The 18,167-nt window shown below is 34.5% G+C and overlaps 2 protein-coding genes across 4 annotated transcripts in view; one reads left to right on the top strand and one right to left on the bottom strand.

The window, feature by feature from the left end:
* Window positions 1-693: 693 nt before the first annotated feature.
* Window positions 694-10,386, bottom strand: LOC148623712 (neuroendocrine protein 7B2-like). Of its 2 annotated transcripts, XM_088565753.1 has the most exons (7): window positions 10,172-10,386; window positions 6,518-6,807; window positions 5,919-6,020; window positions 3,781-3,971; window positions 3,086-3,148; window positions 2,506-2,599; window positions 694-1,788 (listed from the first exon to the last, which is right to left on the bottom strand). In XM_088565753.1, the coding sequence occupies exons 2-7, from the start codon at window positions 6,786-6,788 to the stop codon at window positions 1,766-1,768; spliced, it is 744 nt and encodes a 247-aa protein (XP_088421879.1). In that variant the 5' UTR covers window positions 6,789-6,807; window positions 10,172-10,386; the 3' UTR covers window positions 694-1,765. The 2 variants fall into 2 exon arrangements, with proteins under 2 accessions (XP_088421879.1, XP_088421878.1); XM_088565752.1 differs by lacking the exon at window positions 694-1,788 and having other exon boundaries at window positions 2,086-2,599; window positions 10,172-10,368.
* A 4,821-nt stretch (window positions 10,387-15,207) lies between these two features.
* The window catches only part of LOC148623710 (phospholipase DDHD1-like), a 40,563-nt gene continuing 37,603 nt past the window's right edge, over window positions 15,208-18,167 (top strand). For both annotated transcript variants that reach the window (XM_088565744.1, XM_088565742.1), the window contains exons 1-2: window positions 15,208-15,732; window positions 17,585-17,746. In XM_088565744.1, the coding sequence (XP_088421870.1) occupies window positions 15,276-15,732; window positions 17,585-17,746 (619 nt within the window). In that variant the 5' untranslated portion in view covers window positions 15,208-15,275. The remainder of the gene's footprint in view (window positions 15,733-17,584; window positions 17,747-18,167) is intronic.

The raw sequence follows: 18,167 nt of genomic DNA, 5'->3' as shown, positions 1-18,167 counted from the left end.
GAGTAAAGTTAAGGAAGGTTGGGGTTAATTTTTGAGGTTGTGACTGGAACCACAGGGCTTATTCCCACTATCAAGCAGCCCGACTAGTATATATACACGAATATACTATAGTTGTGTTGCATATTTGATAGTGTGAGCAAATGCTTGTGGTCGTATCAAGCTGTACCCCGCTATGTTGCAACTTATTTAACCCTAGGTAAACCAACAAAGTCTCAGTATGTAAATATAATTAATATATTTTCTTTATTTCTGTTCCTTTGGTTCCAAACATAGTGTTGTCATTAACCATTTAAGAAAAAGAAATATTTTCCTTTCTTTTTATACGACCACAAACTGCTAATAAATTGACTGGAAGTAAATAGGTCTATTTGAAATTGTACCACAAGGTGTCATGTATGTAAATGATTTTGATTGTTGAGACATAGCTATTTAAGAATGAAGAGTCAGAAACAAGCAATTTCATATTTGGTTGACAAAGGGTTAAGTCCAAATAAATTGATCTCTGAAATTGTACCACGAGGTGCTGCACCACGAAAGAAACGTCGGGTTTGATTTAGATAGGAGTGAAGGACCAAAAGGGGTCAGAAACAAGCATTCATCTCAAGTCTGGAAAGTAATTTGAGTGGAAGTGAGCGAGCCTTTTTGAAATTGTACCACAAAGTGCCAACCTCCTCCCTCAAGGAAAATAAAAAATGAAAAAAAGTGGTTCTATATTTTCCATATCACTTAACAAGGTACATATTCAAACAAAAATATTGATTTCGATTGATTCGGAAATATAAATACAAATTTCCCCCATGCGCAAAAAAATTCTTATCCGACATCAAATCCCAGAAATGTTGTGATCGCATGGGAACAAGGTATCAATAACGTTAATCATTGATGTAATTTTCGAAAGAAACATGTTAGTCCTACAACGTAAGAGGTTGGAATCCGTTCCTTCATACTCTAATCGTGTAAGAAAATAGATTGCCAAATATCCTCTAGCAGAAAGATGATTTTTTAATAATATTTTTTCTCAGATTTCGACAAGTCTCGCTCTTTAAATTTGAAAATTTAACTATCTCAAAGTGTAAAATAATTGTCGTTTAACACCGGATGTAATGTAAGATTCAATATTTATAAGTCTCCCAGATCACAACTTATACATTTAACAAAGACGACGCATGAAGTCTGAAATCGCAATTGTGAAAGGTGTGGTGAAGACCCTTCATTTTGTGAACTCCCTTTCCTTGATGGCAATATGCCAACATCTCCAGCGTCCAATGCATTCACAATTACTGTTGTGCATGTAATTTGAACACTGATTTTCTTAATAGAGGGATTAAAATGTTTAGCCTCTGTTGCTATCATCACTACAGAAGTTCTACGGTCGTCCTCATAATCTGAATTACCGGTATAAAGTTGAGATTTTGTAATATCATAAAATTATTTTCTAATATTCGAGAATATTTCATGATATTACAAAATTTCCTTATTAGAGGTATTACAAGGTGCCATTCATTTAGTAATATAACTAATCGGTATTAGAAAAATTCTTTTGGCATCGTTTATCCATACGGACGGGTGTTGCTGGCAGGAAATTCTTATACTATTTCGGGGCACCCGATGTCAATCCGTTTTATTTGCGAAATTTAATATTACATCTATGTGTGTGATCTTGTTTGTCGTATCATCAGTTTGTACACATAATTGTACTTGACTATTCATCTACATTGTATATATGGATGGTCTCAATTTCGCTTTCCACATTATTACCATGCCATTATTCATGGTCGTGCTGTCCTCCTGAAAGACCAATGAAACACAGTAACTAGCGTTTTGTGGTGGATCCAGAACACTTAGTTTTCTATCATTTCGAACGAACAAACTATCTTATCCTGCTATGCTGTTTCTATTCTAAAGTGTATGGGTTTATATCTTTTTCGTAACATACCAATAACATGTTAAATAGTCCTCCCACGAGTATCCTCTTGCATAATTTAAAGATATTCAGTTTCTTCATTTCAGTTTTTAACAGTTCATTATTTACGCGAAATATGTATTTAACATTGTATAATTTTGTAAAAGAAAAAAGGACGGAAATCAGGATGGAAAAATGTTTTATTTTTATGTTAGTACAACCACAATATGTTATACTATACAACATTATATTTTTCTTTTGGCAAGAATGTTCCTATAATAAACTAGGAAACAAGTCAAGAATTTAGAGGTATTGTTATGTACCACTTGAATTTAACAACAATAATTATTATAGACAGTTTTTGTATATAAATCAGACTGTTTTTTATCGTAAATCCATAAAAGTTCATGAAGGGGTAGAAGTAATCTCAGTTAGGCAGTTTCTGTGACATCAATGACCTCTAATTAATTTATGTTGTCACATACATTATTTGGAACACAACTTTATAGTTACTTAAAGATTTGTCCTTATGAAACAGTGTAGATATACGATAATTTAATGGTCAATTGTTCAGTGACGAATCTTTAACATAGCTGGATCACCTTTCTTGGCCTGGACGGCTTTATGTTCGCCTTGTAAATATGGATTGTCATCACTACTGTCCAAGTTTAGCATGGCTAGGATTTCTTCGGTGGACTAAAAAAGTTTAGGTAAAATTGGGTAAAAACTAATCATGACCATAATACATTTTGAACGAATTGTATCATTAATAACCATATTCCATTGAACATTGTGTGTTACTGATATAAAGAAATATGATAGAATGGCCATTAACTGATAAAATATCTTCAGTACACAACTGTACAATTTTCTATTAGACCATAAATTCAAATACATATAACCAGTTAACTACGTAGGGCAATTCATCGGGTCATTCTATACGTATGAAGGGAAGACCAACCCTATTCCATGGATTTAACTATTTCACTAGCTGTAAATGGCTGGAGAATACTTCCATAAGCAAATTTTTGAAATGGATAGTAAAATTAATCTGGTTTTTGATAATGGTTCATACAAATCAGATAGTTTAACCTTTTAAATTTGTAATCAGACACATATTCATACATTATTTATTATAGAACTATTTTCCGTGCAGACACTGTATTCTTTAGAAGAACTTACCCGCCTTACTCTATAACTACTCCCAGTTTTCTTTTCCCTTTTCCTCAAAGTAAAATTATCTTCCTGAGAAAGAGAAGATTGAACATAGTTATGAGTCGCAACTTGGAAAGAGAAGACATATAGTTACATGATCGCCAGAGAAATAACTTGGCAAACTTATGGACCCGGTTGACTATCCATCAAGGATACAATGAATGGGTGTATATGCAATCCATTTTTCAGAAAAACAAAATCTAAATTCAAAGAATTGACTTTAAAGTGAAGTATTCTTTTTTATTTCAGAAGAAAAAAAAACTGTTTTTTGAATAACTGACTGCTTCTCCTCTTAATACGCGGCATAAAGGACATAGCTAGAGTGACATACACGCCTTTTGTTGGCCAGCTTCTGTGCATATAAAGAAATCCCGTTCAGCGTGTCGGAGTAGCACTACTCTTACAACCTAGGTTGGAATTCCGTTCCTCCATACCCCAGATGGTACCAAGTCAGAAAATAGCTTGCCAGACAACCTCTAGCATTGCTGAAGTAGAGTAGCACAAGGTTTATTCGATTGATTTAATTTTCTTCCCTTTAAATGCAATTGAATAAGTACCATAGGAGCAATAAATAAATCTGTGGATCCAAAATTCAGAGAAGTTCTGGCTATTCTGAGTCGAATTGTAATTGGGATAATTAGCTACAACAGAACGTATCATACCATATCTTCAGTATTAGATTTTCCAAGTTGGTCCATCCAGTTCCCATAGTCCCTCTCGGTATCCTTCGATTCATGGTTACTTTCTGGACATGACCACATGTGTTCGGCATCACAAGGACAATCCTGCTGTTTCAGGAGACGTCTGTTATTTTCCAGGGTGTTTTCGAAGTTCTCTACACAATTATCGTCAGCTATATGGTATGCAAAGTTAATAAATTTAAGTTAAAACTAGAAGAAAAAAAATGTGAGCAAAACTCATTAATGGATATCCCCGCTATCAACAATAAAATCAAAATTTAAACGATGTCGTCAAACTCCCTTTCCACAATATGACATACAAATATAAAGCTTCTCTCAAAATATCATTAAGTGACTTGTTAAAACTGTTATTTTCTAATGTTGATAGTTTTGATGGTATTGTCATTCCTTAATATGTTCTGAGATAGCTTAGAGTATTACAGTAATTGTGAGCATTATTTAAGTGATCGATATCTCATTTTGTCTATATTGTGTATATTGAGGTTACTTCCTGAGAAGAATTTGGTGTATTATTGAATGAATTTTAAGGTGCGTTTGTTGTTCCAGTTCATTTTTACCTAATATAATAAAGAGGTGGTTAAGGCATTATTGAACCAGTTTAAGCACACCGCTGATTTTATGCGCCTGTCCACAGTAAGGATATGTTGGTCATCTTCGTGTCGTTATATTACATTTAATTTGGTTTTGACGATTTGTGATTGCCCCGTTTCCGTGGACTGTCAGAGCCCTTCAGTGCATGCTAAAAGAAGACATTGACCTTGCTGAAGACCTTTTGGTTATATCAGAAAGTATTAACTATTTTGGATTTAGGTAATACGCTTATGCATTTGTTTCGTTTCGCCATATCCGTCTTTTTTTCCATTCAAGGTGCGGAACGACGAACGGACGGACACACGATCACTACATAGCATCTGCTTTCAAAGCGGGTGTATATAATAGTGACATACTAATCCCCAAATTATCTGATGTTAAAAATGTCATTCCTACTCCCCTCAAAATAGATTGGTATTCTACATATCAAAAAGCGCTTGATTTCGTAATCATGTAAGGGATCTAAAATTTACCTATAACAGATTTTAATGAATTGTAAATGACTTACCCCCGAACAACTGAAAGGAAATGGGTGAGGTAGGTAATTGATTACTTTCCCGTATATCCCACAGGGCATGGATTGGCGGGCTATAAACGATTTACCTGTATATCACACAGAGCATGGATTGGTTGATTGATTGATTGTTGGGGTTTAACGTCCGAGCAGCAATATTTCAGCTATATTCAGACGATGAACATGAAACGGATGACAAAATGAACATGAAATGATGATGAAATGAAAAAACGGGATGGGACACAAGGACAGTAGGGTCGACAAATTTTGATTGCCACTAGAAAAAGGGAGGGATGGGTAAGGTCGGGCAATTTAGCCTCCTGTGGCAGAGCGCAAAGGTTCCTACTCCTATCGAATACCACAGCAGGGTTCTTTAACGTGCGAGGAACGTGGCATCTTTCCCAACACGGTGCATCACTATGGTTTGCGGTCAGGTTTTCCGTATTATAGCCTGACAACCCCAGCATGTAACATGCCGGGGGTACCCCATTCCACCACCTGGGGCACACATCCCAGTTGCTCTGTGGGCAGAGCGCCTAGCCCCCGGCTAGGTTTCTGAGCACTATTTAGTCGCCTTTTACGACAAGCTTAGCGCTGCTGCAGGCCTATTCTTTTGACACCCGGACCTGCACGGGGCGAGCATGGATTGGATGGGCTATGAGTGACTAACCTGTGTATCCCACATAGCATGAATTGGGTGAGATGCAAATGACTTTCTAGTTCCAGAATATCCAACAGAGCATGGATTTGGGTGGACTATGAGTGACTTATCTTTTAACTAACAGAGCAAGGATTGTATGGGTTACAAATGACTTATCTGTACATCAACATGCATGAATGGGCGTACAAATTTACCTACTTGTAGGACATTAAATTGACAAGTCGTAAATTACCAACCCGTATTTCCAACAAACCATGAATTGGGTTGGTAATAAATTATAGTCTACCTGTTTATACCACAGGACCTGGATTGGATAGGATTTAAATGACTCACCTGTATATCCCACAGGACATGGATTTGGCGGGTTACAGTAGGCCGGAAGAACTTTGTCTGTTTTAACTTCTTTGGGGTGTTCTTTGCCATCTCCTGTTCCGCCTATGTGAATAGAAACATTTTAAAAGCTACAACTCTAGAATAAACCTACAAGACCAGCGAAAGCTATTTTTGTATAGCCTAGCTATTCGAATGGTCTTGGGCGCTGGACTAAGTGCAGGAGGTGTTGTCTTAGATATCACGGCGGTACGAGTTTGGGTCAATTATATCATTAGGAAGTTTTCAGGTCCATACACATAAAATGCTTCGCAGTGTATTCATTTGGACAAGTGAGTCTTTCTTTGTTATGAAAATTTTTTCCAAAATTGAATAATTAATAGTTTTATTCATCGTTGACAGAGATCTTAAACCACTTGTTTAATCTATATTTACAAAAAAAACAATATTACAAAAAGTGCACACACACAGTATGATATGAAAATATAAAACGTGTAAAGTCTAAAAACACTCAAATCGGGACAATCATGAATATACAATTTAACAAGTTCGAAATAACATTAATTGTTGTCAAACCTGTAGCACAACGTAACGAGCTTTACCTGAGACGGACTGAAATCCCCACAGGCTTGGGTACTGCTCAATATACTCTGGGTCTCTAATTGAAGCCCTGCTAAACAAATTCGTGTCGTCGGAGTTCAAATTCCAATCGTCAGGCATGCTCCTTCCAACTAGTTCATCGTCATAGTAACCATATCGGCCTCCAGTGCCAGGTTGTTGTAGTTGATACAATTGCGAAAGGTCATTCAAGAGGTCAGTATAAGATGCTCCATTTGTAATTGTGATAAATGTCGCCAGTATGACAGGAAGCATGGCGAATCCTTTAAATATACTAAAAAAGAATTTAATAATTAACAGGGCTCGTTGGGTTTTTACCACAATGCAGAAATGTCAACCACATATACATAATATTAATTATGTAGATGCTTATTTTTTTTTGGTTTGTTTAATTGTTTTTGTTGTTGTAATTGTTTTTTTTATTGTTTTTTTTTGGGGTGGGGTGGGGTGGGGGTTTGGGTCATTTTGCTTTCGCTTATCGTACCATATAGAGTGGGTTATACATCTATATGGTAATAACGTACACTGTTTTATTCTATTCAATATTCAATATATTATATTGCTATAATTATGATCGACTGCGTTCCGAGAAGTCCAATATGGACACACAAAGGTGGTTTCAAATTCAACGGCTAGACTCATTATTCCCATGAGAGATATACGACAGATGTTCCTATTAGACAAAGCATTTCATCTTATTTTCGAAAAAAAAAGTGTTTTCTAACATAGTACTTATTTTCAATCATTTTGGGACTAATTCAGAACATAAGAACAATTTCGGAAATAAATGTGTGGAGAACGCACTTTATCATTATTATGTTTGCATTTGATTTCTTATTGTCATATATCATATATTTAGATTAAAATAGACCTTTTCGTATATTCATTAACTATAAGTAGTTGTTTAAGCCCTATATCGTGTACCCTTTATCGCATACCCTATATCAATGTGTAGATGTTTGTTATCAGTAAAACAAATTTCATTCTTGCAGACAAGGGGTTCGAATCCCGTCAAGGGAGCGACAAAATTTGCATCGCAAATTTGCTGCCTCGCAACGAGTCCAGAGTATGAATGTACCCTAGACTTAAATATAGTGTAGTGTTATTAAATGGGTATTTCCATATCAAACCTGTATGAAGTCCAAGAACAGAGGCATTGGATTAAGATCACTGGTATTTTTGCTCGAGGCGCAGTCGAGGGCCATTACGGGTGACCGAAACCCATTACGACTGTACCATGTTAATAGTTTGTGAACCTAATCAAGTGAATATTTGTGATGTATAAAAATGTTATTGTCTTGAAAATTGAGTTGTAGAGACACGCATTCTTGAGCTGGTCTCGAACTTTGTGTAAAAACACACACTCAAAATATTCATGTAATGAAAAGAAACTGTTCAAAACAGGACGAACTTAATGTTTTTTTTTATGTATTCCGTGTGGGTGTAAGTCAAGACTCCCCCTTCACTCTCTGTAGAAAGCTGTTTGCATTTTGTAGAAACATTCGAGGCAATCAAAATTTGTCGACCCCATTGTCCTTGTGTCCCATCCCTATTTCATTTCATCATTATTTCATGTTCATTTTATCATCAATTTCATGTTCATCGTCTGAATATAGCTGAAATATTGCTACTCGGACGTTAAACCCCAACAAACAAAGAAAGAAAGAGACCGATTTATTGTATAAACGAAAAACTCACAATTACGTCTAGGCGTACATAAAATGATGTCGTATTTGTCACTGAGTATAGTTGTGATAAGTTTGAACACTATTTTGTGACCCGCATATTTTCAAGAGCTCATTCGGGGTCAACCTGGTCCTTATTGACTGACCAACCGGTTCCTTATGGGCATTTATGGTCTTATACACGTCAGACAACCTATGGTATGAACTGCGGAATTAGTCAAAATTGTCATTATTTAATTAAAGAGGTCCTTAATTTTTTCTGGGCCTCCACGATTCGATTTTAGGGCCTCCATAAATATTTTAGGAACTCTTGAAATCGGGTTGCGCAGCTCCTCCAATATTAATGGAGGTCCTGAAATCGAACTGTGTAGGTCCAGAAATAACTGAGGAGGACGTCCTGAAATCGAATCGTGATAGTTCATAAATAATAAAGAACCTCCTTAAATAATGAGAAGGCCTTTGACGGTATATATCGAGACGCCTTGTGGATAATAATGGATATCTATGGAATACCATCAAAACTTACAACAATAATAAGAAAGAAATACGAGAACAACGAGATATGCATAATTAACAACGGATTGTTATCAGCTTAGTACGGATTGAAATCGAAGTGAAACGTGGGTGCGGAATATCTGGCTTACTTTTTCTACTGGTGTTAGACGGGAAAATAAAAAACAGCGTGGAAGGAAAAATACATGAATAAGATGGAAGTTTACAAAAAACTAGAAGACCTTGATTTTGCCGATGACATCGCCCTACTGTCGAGCAAGTTCAACGACATACAGGACAAAACAACAGCCATTAAAGAATGGGTAGAAAAAGCTGGTTTAAAGAACAATGCTGGAAAGGCAAAGACCATGAGAATAAATGTGAATGTAGACAAACCAGTAAAAATTGATAGGAAAGAGATGGAAGACGTAGCTGAATTTACCTATTTGAATCAAAAGTAATAAAGGGAGGTAGAGCTGCTGATGACATAAAAACCAGGCTACAGAAGGCCAGAAATGCTTTCCTGATCCTAAGTCCAATTTGGAAATCCAACATATACAGCATGAAGACCAAGATAAAGAACTTCAACAGTAATGTAAAGTCGGTATTATTGTACGGATCTGAGTGCTGGAGGATGACAGTAGCTGATATTAAGAAGCTTGAGGCATTCCAGAACAGATGTCCGCGTAGGATACTGACAGTATTTTGGCCGAACAAGATCAGCAACCAGCAACTTCATAAGAGAAGAATACCCAGTCAACGGAGGAAAAATCAAATCCAGTAGATGGCCTACATAGGCCGCGTTTTAAGGGGAAACAATGATAGCATTAACATGGGCACCAGAGAGCAAAGGAAACTAGGAAGGCCGAAAGATACGTGGAGAACAACGGCAAAAGACAGGAATGAGATGGGGTGGTAGAGTTGGAAGACAGCAGAAGAGGTTGCCAGAGACTCACCAAGGTGGAGAGATATGTGCCTCGCCTTGTGCTCCACGAGGAATGAAGAGGACATGTAGGTAGGTAAGTTATGATAATTTTGACTAATTCCGTGCCCCATACTATGATGTTCTCGCAGCATACATGCAATAGTAAAAAATCCGTCAATGTTTAGACAAAAGCAAACCATACGTTAAGTTTTCCTTTTTTTCTGATAGTCACGGTCAAACGATTCTTGGGGGTAAAATCGATAAAGTGACTATTACGGCTACCATATGTTTCGTTATAAATTTATGTCCATCTTTTCATTTTTATTACCGAATACTATGGTTTAATTTCAACAAAAACAGTCAAACAAATAAATAAACCTTAACATAACAAAAAAATAGGAAAGTTGGTCCATGAAATTAAAGCGGTTTAATGTAGGGACGTTTATTTTTTGTCAACCTTTTATAATTAGTACACATTTAATGTGCAAACATGTCGATCTGAAAGCATCTTAGTTTATTCATTTAGTAGTACTTACCCTTTGAGTGAAGTCCAGGTATTATTTCTGCGAGTTCGTTCTGTAATGGCGCTGGTTTACTGGGAATTGTAATTGATTAATTTTGCTTCCGTCACAATTTTCCAAAGAGAAATCAATAAAGCATCACATACGTAATTGTTGGATTGTCGTGGTTGTCATTGGTAATATTGGAAATAGCTGGCACGCTTTCGGAATATTTTTATTATTATTGTCATTTCATATTTCTTTATTTTCAGAGAGTTCGAATGTCTTTCGAAATGTTTCTAATCAAAATTGTTTTCGTAGATATTACAAATATCCCCTATGAAATAGCCATTATCATTATGGAAATTGAAACACAATGTGGTTGCGTCAGACCGCTGTACATGGTTCCTTAAATCATTTATAATACAGATACATACAAGTAAATTTCAATTTTGATATAGATTAAGTTTAATCATTATTATCAAATTGTGATTTTTCGTTTTATTGATTAGTCAAGTCAGACGACATTTGTAATCTTTGCCAAGCAACCATCGATTTTAGGGAGGACTGAGATTTATCATTATCAACCCCTTCATTTAACTTATCATGTTACACTGTCAAGTTAGGAACAAAAATGAACACACCAGCACTGCAGCTACTTTAATATCGAGTCGTCACAAATAAGTAAAACTATAATCATGATGTTTATATGATAAAAATGGCCGAAAATTAAGTAAACATAGTTGGAGTGTCCATAAACACAACTCATTCGTTGCACCAAAGCTTGCCGAAACTACGCAGACTTTTTGTATCGCGCTACAATTCTAACGAATAGGCTTCTGGAACAAGGTTATGTTGCTACAGGATTGAAGTCATCACTACAGAAGTTTTATGGTCGTCATCATGAACTCGTGGATCGTTACGGTGTGTCGACCTGCGCCATGAAAACTGATTTGTTCAATGTGTCATAGTTTTCCTTTCCTCTTTCGTTTACCCCGTACTTAACTTTTTTATGAGTAACTCGGTGGATGTTTCTAGAAAAGCAGAGGACGCTTACCCTACCGATGCACCTGGTCCATGCTCCCAGTTTTTAGTGGAGTCTGAGTTGCTCATTTGCTTTTGTTATTTTGTATGTATGATTTTGGTTACCTTATGTTCCTTGTTGTGTATGTCTGTTTTCCATGTCTGGTCTTTGTCCCTGGATTACATTCTTTTGATTACCCTATAACCTTGGTTCCCTTGATTACTCGTTTTATTACACAATTCGGTGTATGGCAGATAAAATATCTTGGTGTTATTTTCAAAGGTACTTTTACATATGCTATAAAATGTATCTAGAGCAATGTTCTGGTTGCATTACAAAACTTTGTACACATGATTCAAATACACAGGAGTAAGATCCAACAACTTCCTTCTGTATAATTGAATCATGCGTACAAACAATTTTTTTTTTATATTACAGCATGAACTTTAGTACTATAATTCCCCTGACTGCAGTAAGAGTTGGTCAATAAACCTTAAGCGAAAAGTGAGATTGATTCCAAAATTCGATCCATTGATATTGTGAAAGTACAGATTAAATTTGTTAAAACAGTTTCTACGGGGTGCCGAATGGGACTCTTGTGGTTTTGTACTCAAAATTTAATTTTGTACAAACGAAAGTGAATTTTATTCAACAAAAATGAATTTAGATTAACAAAATTTATAGCATACTACAAATTTTCAATTTTGTGTCACAAAAGTCAATTCTGTTTGTTTGTTTTTTTTTGTTTGGTTTTTTGCACTTGGTAACCTAGTCAAATGCAATTGTCAATATTTCCATCATGATTTTTGTAATGCAAACTTGATGACCTTTCATTAGATATGCAAGAACCCTACTTTCTGTGAACTTTTTGCACCTTTTATTAACCCCAACTGGGTTCCTTTTCCGTATCCGTATATCAAAAGATGAACACGTTATGACCTTTAATTTGATATGCGACAACCTAACTACATATAATACTTTAGTTTTGCATTCATTGACCTGACATGCAATAAACTTACCCTCTAAAAACTTAAAATGTTTGCACTTAATGACCCTACTCTTCGAAAATGTATTACTTATCGAGGTTGAAACTCTAATTTTTTAAATATGCTCATTTAGACCTTCAAAATAATATATCACATGACCCACTTCGACGAAGTTGAAAAATGATGCAATATCAATTCTATAAATAGGTATTGATGAAACATACAAAACCATCAGAAAATATGAAAATTATTAGTTGTTGTAGTATGATAGTATCGTTGGTTTGTTTTTATATTGGTCCTTGGTATTTTGTCAAACAGTTGTACTTGAGTAGATTTTTCATTCTGTGTAATGATCATTTGTGTGTCTATTGTGGATTTTCAAAATATAAAATTTCAATACATCCAAAACAAGATAAGATATCTCAAATCTGAAAACAGTATGATAATCTACAGAATATATGCAACAAAATTACGGAACAATTGCAGAGCTCATTATGAGCAAAATGATTATTGAAATATGACTCCATAACCGGAAGTCGTAGAGACATGAACCTACTACCAATCTTAGGATTACTTGACCTTGAAAAAAACTTACAAGGTGAAGGTTATACAATTGTGTCAAGGTCACAAACCGGATTCTGCAAACATTTAAATTGTCATAACTTTTGAACAGACGGTCTGACAGATGTAAACTTGGTCTCAAAATGTAGGGCTTATCGAGAGGTTCATTTCATACGCTGTATTTATGCACTTTTATCTTTTTTATCGTTTTCTTAATATCAAGGCCTGTATTTTGCAGTGAGAAGGTTTTCTAGCACTTTATGACCTTTGACCTTGGATGCAAATGAAAGGTCACATGGACCAAATATCATTTATGAATGTCCCATATCTCTTCAACTTCCAGTTCTCGAAATATAATTTTCGAAAAAAAACTTTGGTATGATATTTCAAGGGATATAACTCCTGTATGGTTTGATAACAAAAACATGTTTATGTTTATTCATTAGGACTTCTGATGGTGTACATAAAACAGTTTTCAGATTGATTCTATCTATTACGGTGTTCAAGCCATGAGCGATTGAAAGAAATTGTTTTAAAGGGACATAACTCTTAAAGATGAGGTCTCACTAACCACTTCCGGGTCAAATGGCCACCCCCTATGTAGTACCAAAAACACACTGAACCTAGACATATGCATTGTAAGTGCATTATTTGTGTGTATTATGATTAAAACTAGTCAAAATGAAGCTGAGAATGTGTACTTTAAAATCATATATGTAATTAACTACAAAAGTGCATGAATATTGTTTACATGTGTGAGTAATTTGCCTCCATGCTGTCAATTAGCAGAACAGGTAAAAATGTGGATTTTCAGTATTATTTATTAAAGTAAATTTTGTGAAGAATTTCTACTATCATCGTACCATTAGCATAATGAGTTTGGAAGCCTTATTTTCCAAGCTTCGCAACGGTATGCAACTTTAAGATGTCATTTGTCCTGGGAATTCACAGTGAGACTTTGAAAATTACTTTTTTAACATGTAAAGTAATGGAAACGTTAGAAGTGGTTAGTGAGACCTGATAATGAAATCCTTACCAGGGTCATTTTCTAATAGAACATGTCGACATCTACGTGTTCGCCAAGTATGATCATGATATCCTGAAAAATGAGTTCGGGGACCATGTTGAAAGAAAAACGCCAAAAAAGGGGAGATAACTACTAGAATGGATGATGAAATTCTTTACAGGGTCATTCTGTGAAAGTCCTAAATGAGGTTTATCAATGGTCCAAATTTGATAATGATATCTTGAAAGATGGATAGCTAAGGAAGACCATGTCAAAGACCTTAATAATATTATTTAAACTTTGTTCTTTCATGATAAAAAAAAACTTTGCGAAATCTTCCATTGTTCATAAATTCATTAGATTCTTGAAACAACACAAAACAACGTCATTTGATTCGAGTCGACTCGTATTAGAATCTTTATTCCATTTGCACGTTATTTGAAATTGATAATCTCTAATACTGTGTTTCGGTTCTAACAAGGGGATTTACTTATATTTATTGTCCCTGTTTATCTTGCTTTCACTTTGTTTTTCTGTCGGGAACTCGCTGTCGCAGATGTTACTTTGCGAGGGGCAGGAACTCGGCGGGAGGGACCTTATTAAATAAACCAATTTCGCTTTAGTTATATCTTTTACTTTTGTCACCAGCTAAGTAAATAGATTAATAAAAGTTACAGAACCCCAGCAGTGTTAGAGGTTGTCTGGCAAGCTATTTACTGAGTTGGGGTGTGGATGAATGGAATTCCAACCGCTTACATTGTAGGAGTACAGCTTGATCGTGAATGGAGCACGTTAAGGATCGGGAACTAATTAGGAACTTTTCGGTTCATTTTTGTTCCTTTTTCAACAATTACACCAAAACTGCAACTTCTACAAACAAAGCAAGGGGTCACCAAATAGAAAGGATATGAAATAATGTATCATTAATTTTGATAAACAGTTCGTCAGAAAATGCAAAAGGCTACACTTCGTCCTATTGTATTTTATCATGAAAGTGAACACATTTTTATTTGCACAAACACATTTACAGTAAATAGTTATGGCATGAACAAAAACTGTACAATGGAATATACATTACCAATAAACTAAATTTATGACCATGGTGCGGCAGTGGTGTAAATCTGATCAAAATATATTAATCTATAGTTTAAACTTTCACGTTCATACATGCACTAGTTTCTTATTTCATTCGTAAACTAAAAACCCTACATCGTACCTCACGATGAATGGAACCAACCAAAGATCAAATTATTATTATTTTTTCATTTAAAGCGTAACGTTTTTATTAGTTAAAATTCAAACGACTGGAAATTCCGCGTTTTCGTCCACGGAACGATTGGTCCGATATGCGCTGTCATGGTACATTGTTTCGAATATAATAAACCAAGGAACTCAACAAGCATATTGAATACACAGTTATATCATAAAATGTTAATCATAAAACCCAACTTTACAAATCAAATCCAGAATATTATCATTTTTTCCCTACGAAACTAAAAAACTGTCTGCACCGTAGGTCGAGGTCGACAAAAAAGTCAGCTGCTTTTAAATTGAGATGAGAGTATGAGTGAATTTAGATCGCTAGGCGATGGGATATTTTCTTCAAAAGTGAAAATATCGTCGTCAAGCAAGGCTACACATGACAGACTCTACCCATCGCTCTTTGAATCAGACGAAGAAAGCCCAGATAGTGATGGCTGTAGCTCAATTTCGGGTACCAGTGTCAGTGAGGCGCGATCAACACCTCCTTTTACCAAACAGAAAAATTTCCTTTTCCCAGTAAACGATTTCGTCGACCATCTTCGTCCAGAGGAAGTCCGTTGGTTTTACAGGTCAACTTCGGAAAAATTGTGGCATTCATTTATTGGTTATGATTCATTAAGAATTGAGTGCCGATATAGAGCTCTTTTAGCTGTAAATGAAGATGAAGATGTTATTGATAATGATGTTATAGCTGTAAGAGGAGGTCTCTATGAAGTAGATGTAGCCCAGAAAATATGTACACCAGTTTATTGGTCAGGTTGGTGTATTCAAAGTCTATTCCAATGCATTGAAAGGGACCTTGCAAGCATTACATCAATTTCATTTTTCTTGAACATGCTTTTAGCATCACCACATCTCTCTAACAATGATGACATGATTTAATACAATACATATAAAAAGTCTAATATATAAAGATAAAGTATGTAAGTAAGGGGAGAGTCATAACTAATACATTGCATATTACAAGTTAATGGACATGTACATTTTTAACAACATCTAGTCATATACATGTGCATGTATATGATGAAAAGGAGTGGACAGAGATAGGGTAATTGTAATTGTAATCGTGGATTAGCTGTTATTTATTTCAGTTCTTCAAGTAATCATTGTAATCATTAATTAGCCAAAGATCTGATTACATGTAATTTAATTTAATCAATTACTTTTCAAAATATCGTGTAATTCCGATTACTTTATGATTACATTAGACTTCTTTGGTCTCTCTCATTTGCAATGAAAAGTGACAAGAAGTGTCAAGAAGTTAAGAAAAAGTAACAAAAAGAAAACAAATAATGACAAGAAGCAAATAAAGTGACAACAAAAATGAATTCAAGATGTTAAAAATACACATTTGAACAAATAATGTGAAATAATTAAACAAAGAAAAAGTTAAATATTTTCAAATACATGTACATGTCATATTATGTAAAGAAAAGGAATTTATAAAAGTGCTGTGTCACTTGTTTTCCAATCCTTGTCTACTTGTAGGTTTATTTTGTGATTTTGTTTTCAAATAAAATACTGTTTACACTAATGAAAAGATAAAATGTTCAATAAAAGTTTTTTTTTTAAGTATTTAACTTAAAGACAAAATGTATTTCTAACTAAAATAAGTTGAAATTTTTTTGGAAGTATATTTTATGTTAGTAAAAAATTAGGAAATGAAAAATATGATAAAAAAAATACATAAAATTTAAATGATTAAAAACATTAAAAAACTTTGGAAGCACAATAACATGATGATAGATAAGACTGACTTAAACATTCTCAACATGTTTTTAAGTGATATGAAAATTCTAGGAAAAGTGGCATCCAGGGCACAAGACTGAATGAAAAAAGAAATTTTTCTTTAAGATGGAATGATTTGTTTAAAGTTATCACAATTGCAAATGAATGCAAATTCTTTAGGGCAAAGTTCAACAGGTGCACATGTTACTTTAAACGGTACAAAAATGTAATTTGCTGAACCCATTTGAAAGGCTGACTGTTTTTCTTTTCTTGGTAATTAAGAATATGAGTGAATTTAAAGACTTGAGAATATATTGCATACAAATTTTATGTCACCAAGTATTGATTTTGCCCCCCCTCCTCTGTTTTGGAAATAGAAAAAAAACAAGCATTTCATAGAATTTAACTATACAACTCCAGTAATATACTACAAAGGTCAGACTGAGATTGATTATGGGGAATAAAAAAACTTGGACTATTCAGGAACAAGGAGTCAAAAACAAGCATTTTACTGGTGTCCAGAAAATAATTTTATTGTCAGTAAATAGATCTCTATGAAATTTTACTTTAAGGTGCCATACCCCTAAATGTTTGGATATTTTTAGAGGTTGTGGCTGGAACCATTTAAGAATTAGTAGGTAAAAAGTTGCCACTTCAAATCTTTTATATTTCTTATCCTGTGTCAAATGTCGAATTGCAATCAAATTTCAGATCTGTATTGTTTGAATTATGTGTCCATATTTGCCCAGACCATTCAGGGTTCATCCTCTGCTGTTGTATTAAGCTGTGCCCTGCAAATCATTTTATTTGTACTTGTATTTCTACAAAAGATATGTTAAGTTCTGCTTTCTTCTATATCCTATTTTGACCTTTCTTTTAAGGAGATGAATTTGAAATAACCCGTGGCCTGTGGTTTTATGATCAGATATGGCAGCCTTTGGATGAATGTCATAGTCAACAATTAGAAACTGATCACATTGCAAAATTCCTTGGTCGAAGGTTGGATGAATATATACCATCACCTATTAAAGGCAAGAAAACAGGTACAATTTTTCCAAACATTTTGGACTTCAAATGTCGGAAAAGAGGTGTTTTTACATAGAATATTGCATTGAAGGATTTTGTTTGATATAATGGTTGCTATATTTCTTAAAAATCATTGTGTGTGTTTTTTCACTTTATTAAATTATTTATATCTAAAGAAATGAAAGGAATAATAATTTGGCTTTCAAAAGATCTATTATCAAAGTTGTGAATTTTCACACTGCTTTTTTACTTCATTTAACCACCTTTCCTGGACAAAATGAAGTTTTTTACTACATGAAGTATATTTATGTATTATCATTTCACAACAGTGATCAAACATTATTTTATACATATCATTAATAATGTATCTTTAAATTAATGATGAAGAATAGATTCTTAACTAACTCCAGGGGAAATATTTGTGTCTGTCTTAATGTT

The sequence above is a fragment of the Perna viridis genome, chromosome 2 (genome assembly GCF_037379345.1).
Source record: "Perna viridis isolate PV_CMFRI_1.1 ecotype Kerala chromosome 2, ASM3737934v1, whole genome shotgun sequence".
In the NCBI taxonomy this organism is placed as follows: domain Eukaryota; kingdom Metazoa; phylum Mollusca; class Bivalvia; order Mytilida; family Mytilidae; genus Perna; species Perna viridis.
The sequence above is the reverse complement of the archived record's forward strand: the minus strand, read 5'-3'. Positions and strand labels throughout refer to the sequence as shown.

Excerpts from the sequence above, each read along its gene's own strand:
- LOC148623712 (XM_088565752.1), bottom strand. The coding sequence starts at position 6,788 with ATGCTTCCTGTCATACTGGCGACATTTATCACAATTACAAATGGAGCA. Across the intron at positions 3,149-3,780 it reads AATCTAATACTGAAGATATG|GAAGATAATTTTACTTTGAG; the intron begins GTATGATACGTT and ends TCTCTTTCTCAG. Across the intron at positions 2,600-3,085 it reads GTAGTTATAGAGTAAGGCGG|TCCACCGAAGAAATCCTAGC; the intron begins GTAAGTTCTTCT and ends AAACTTTTTTAG.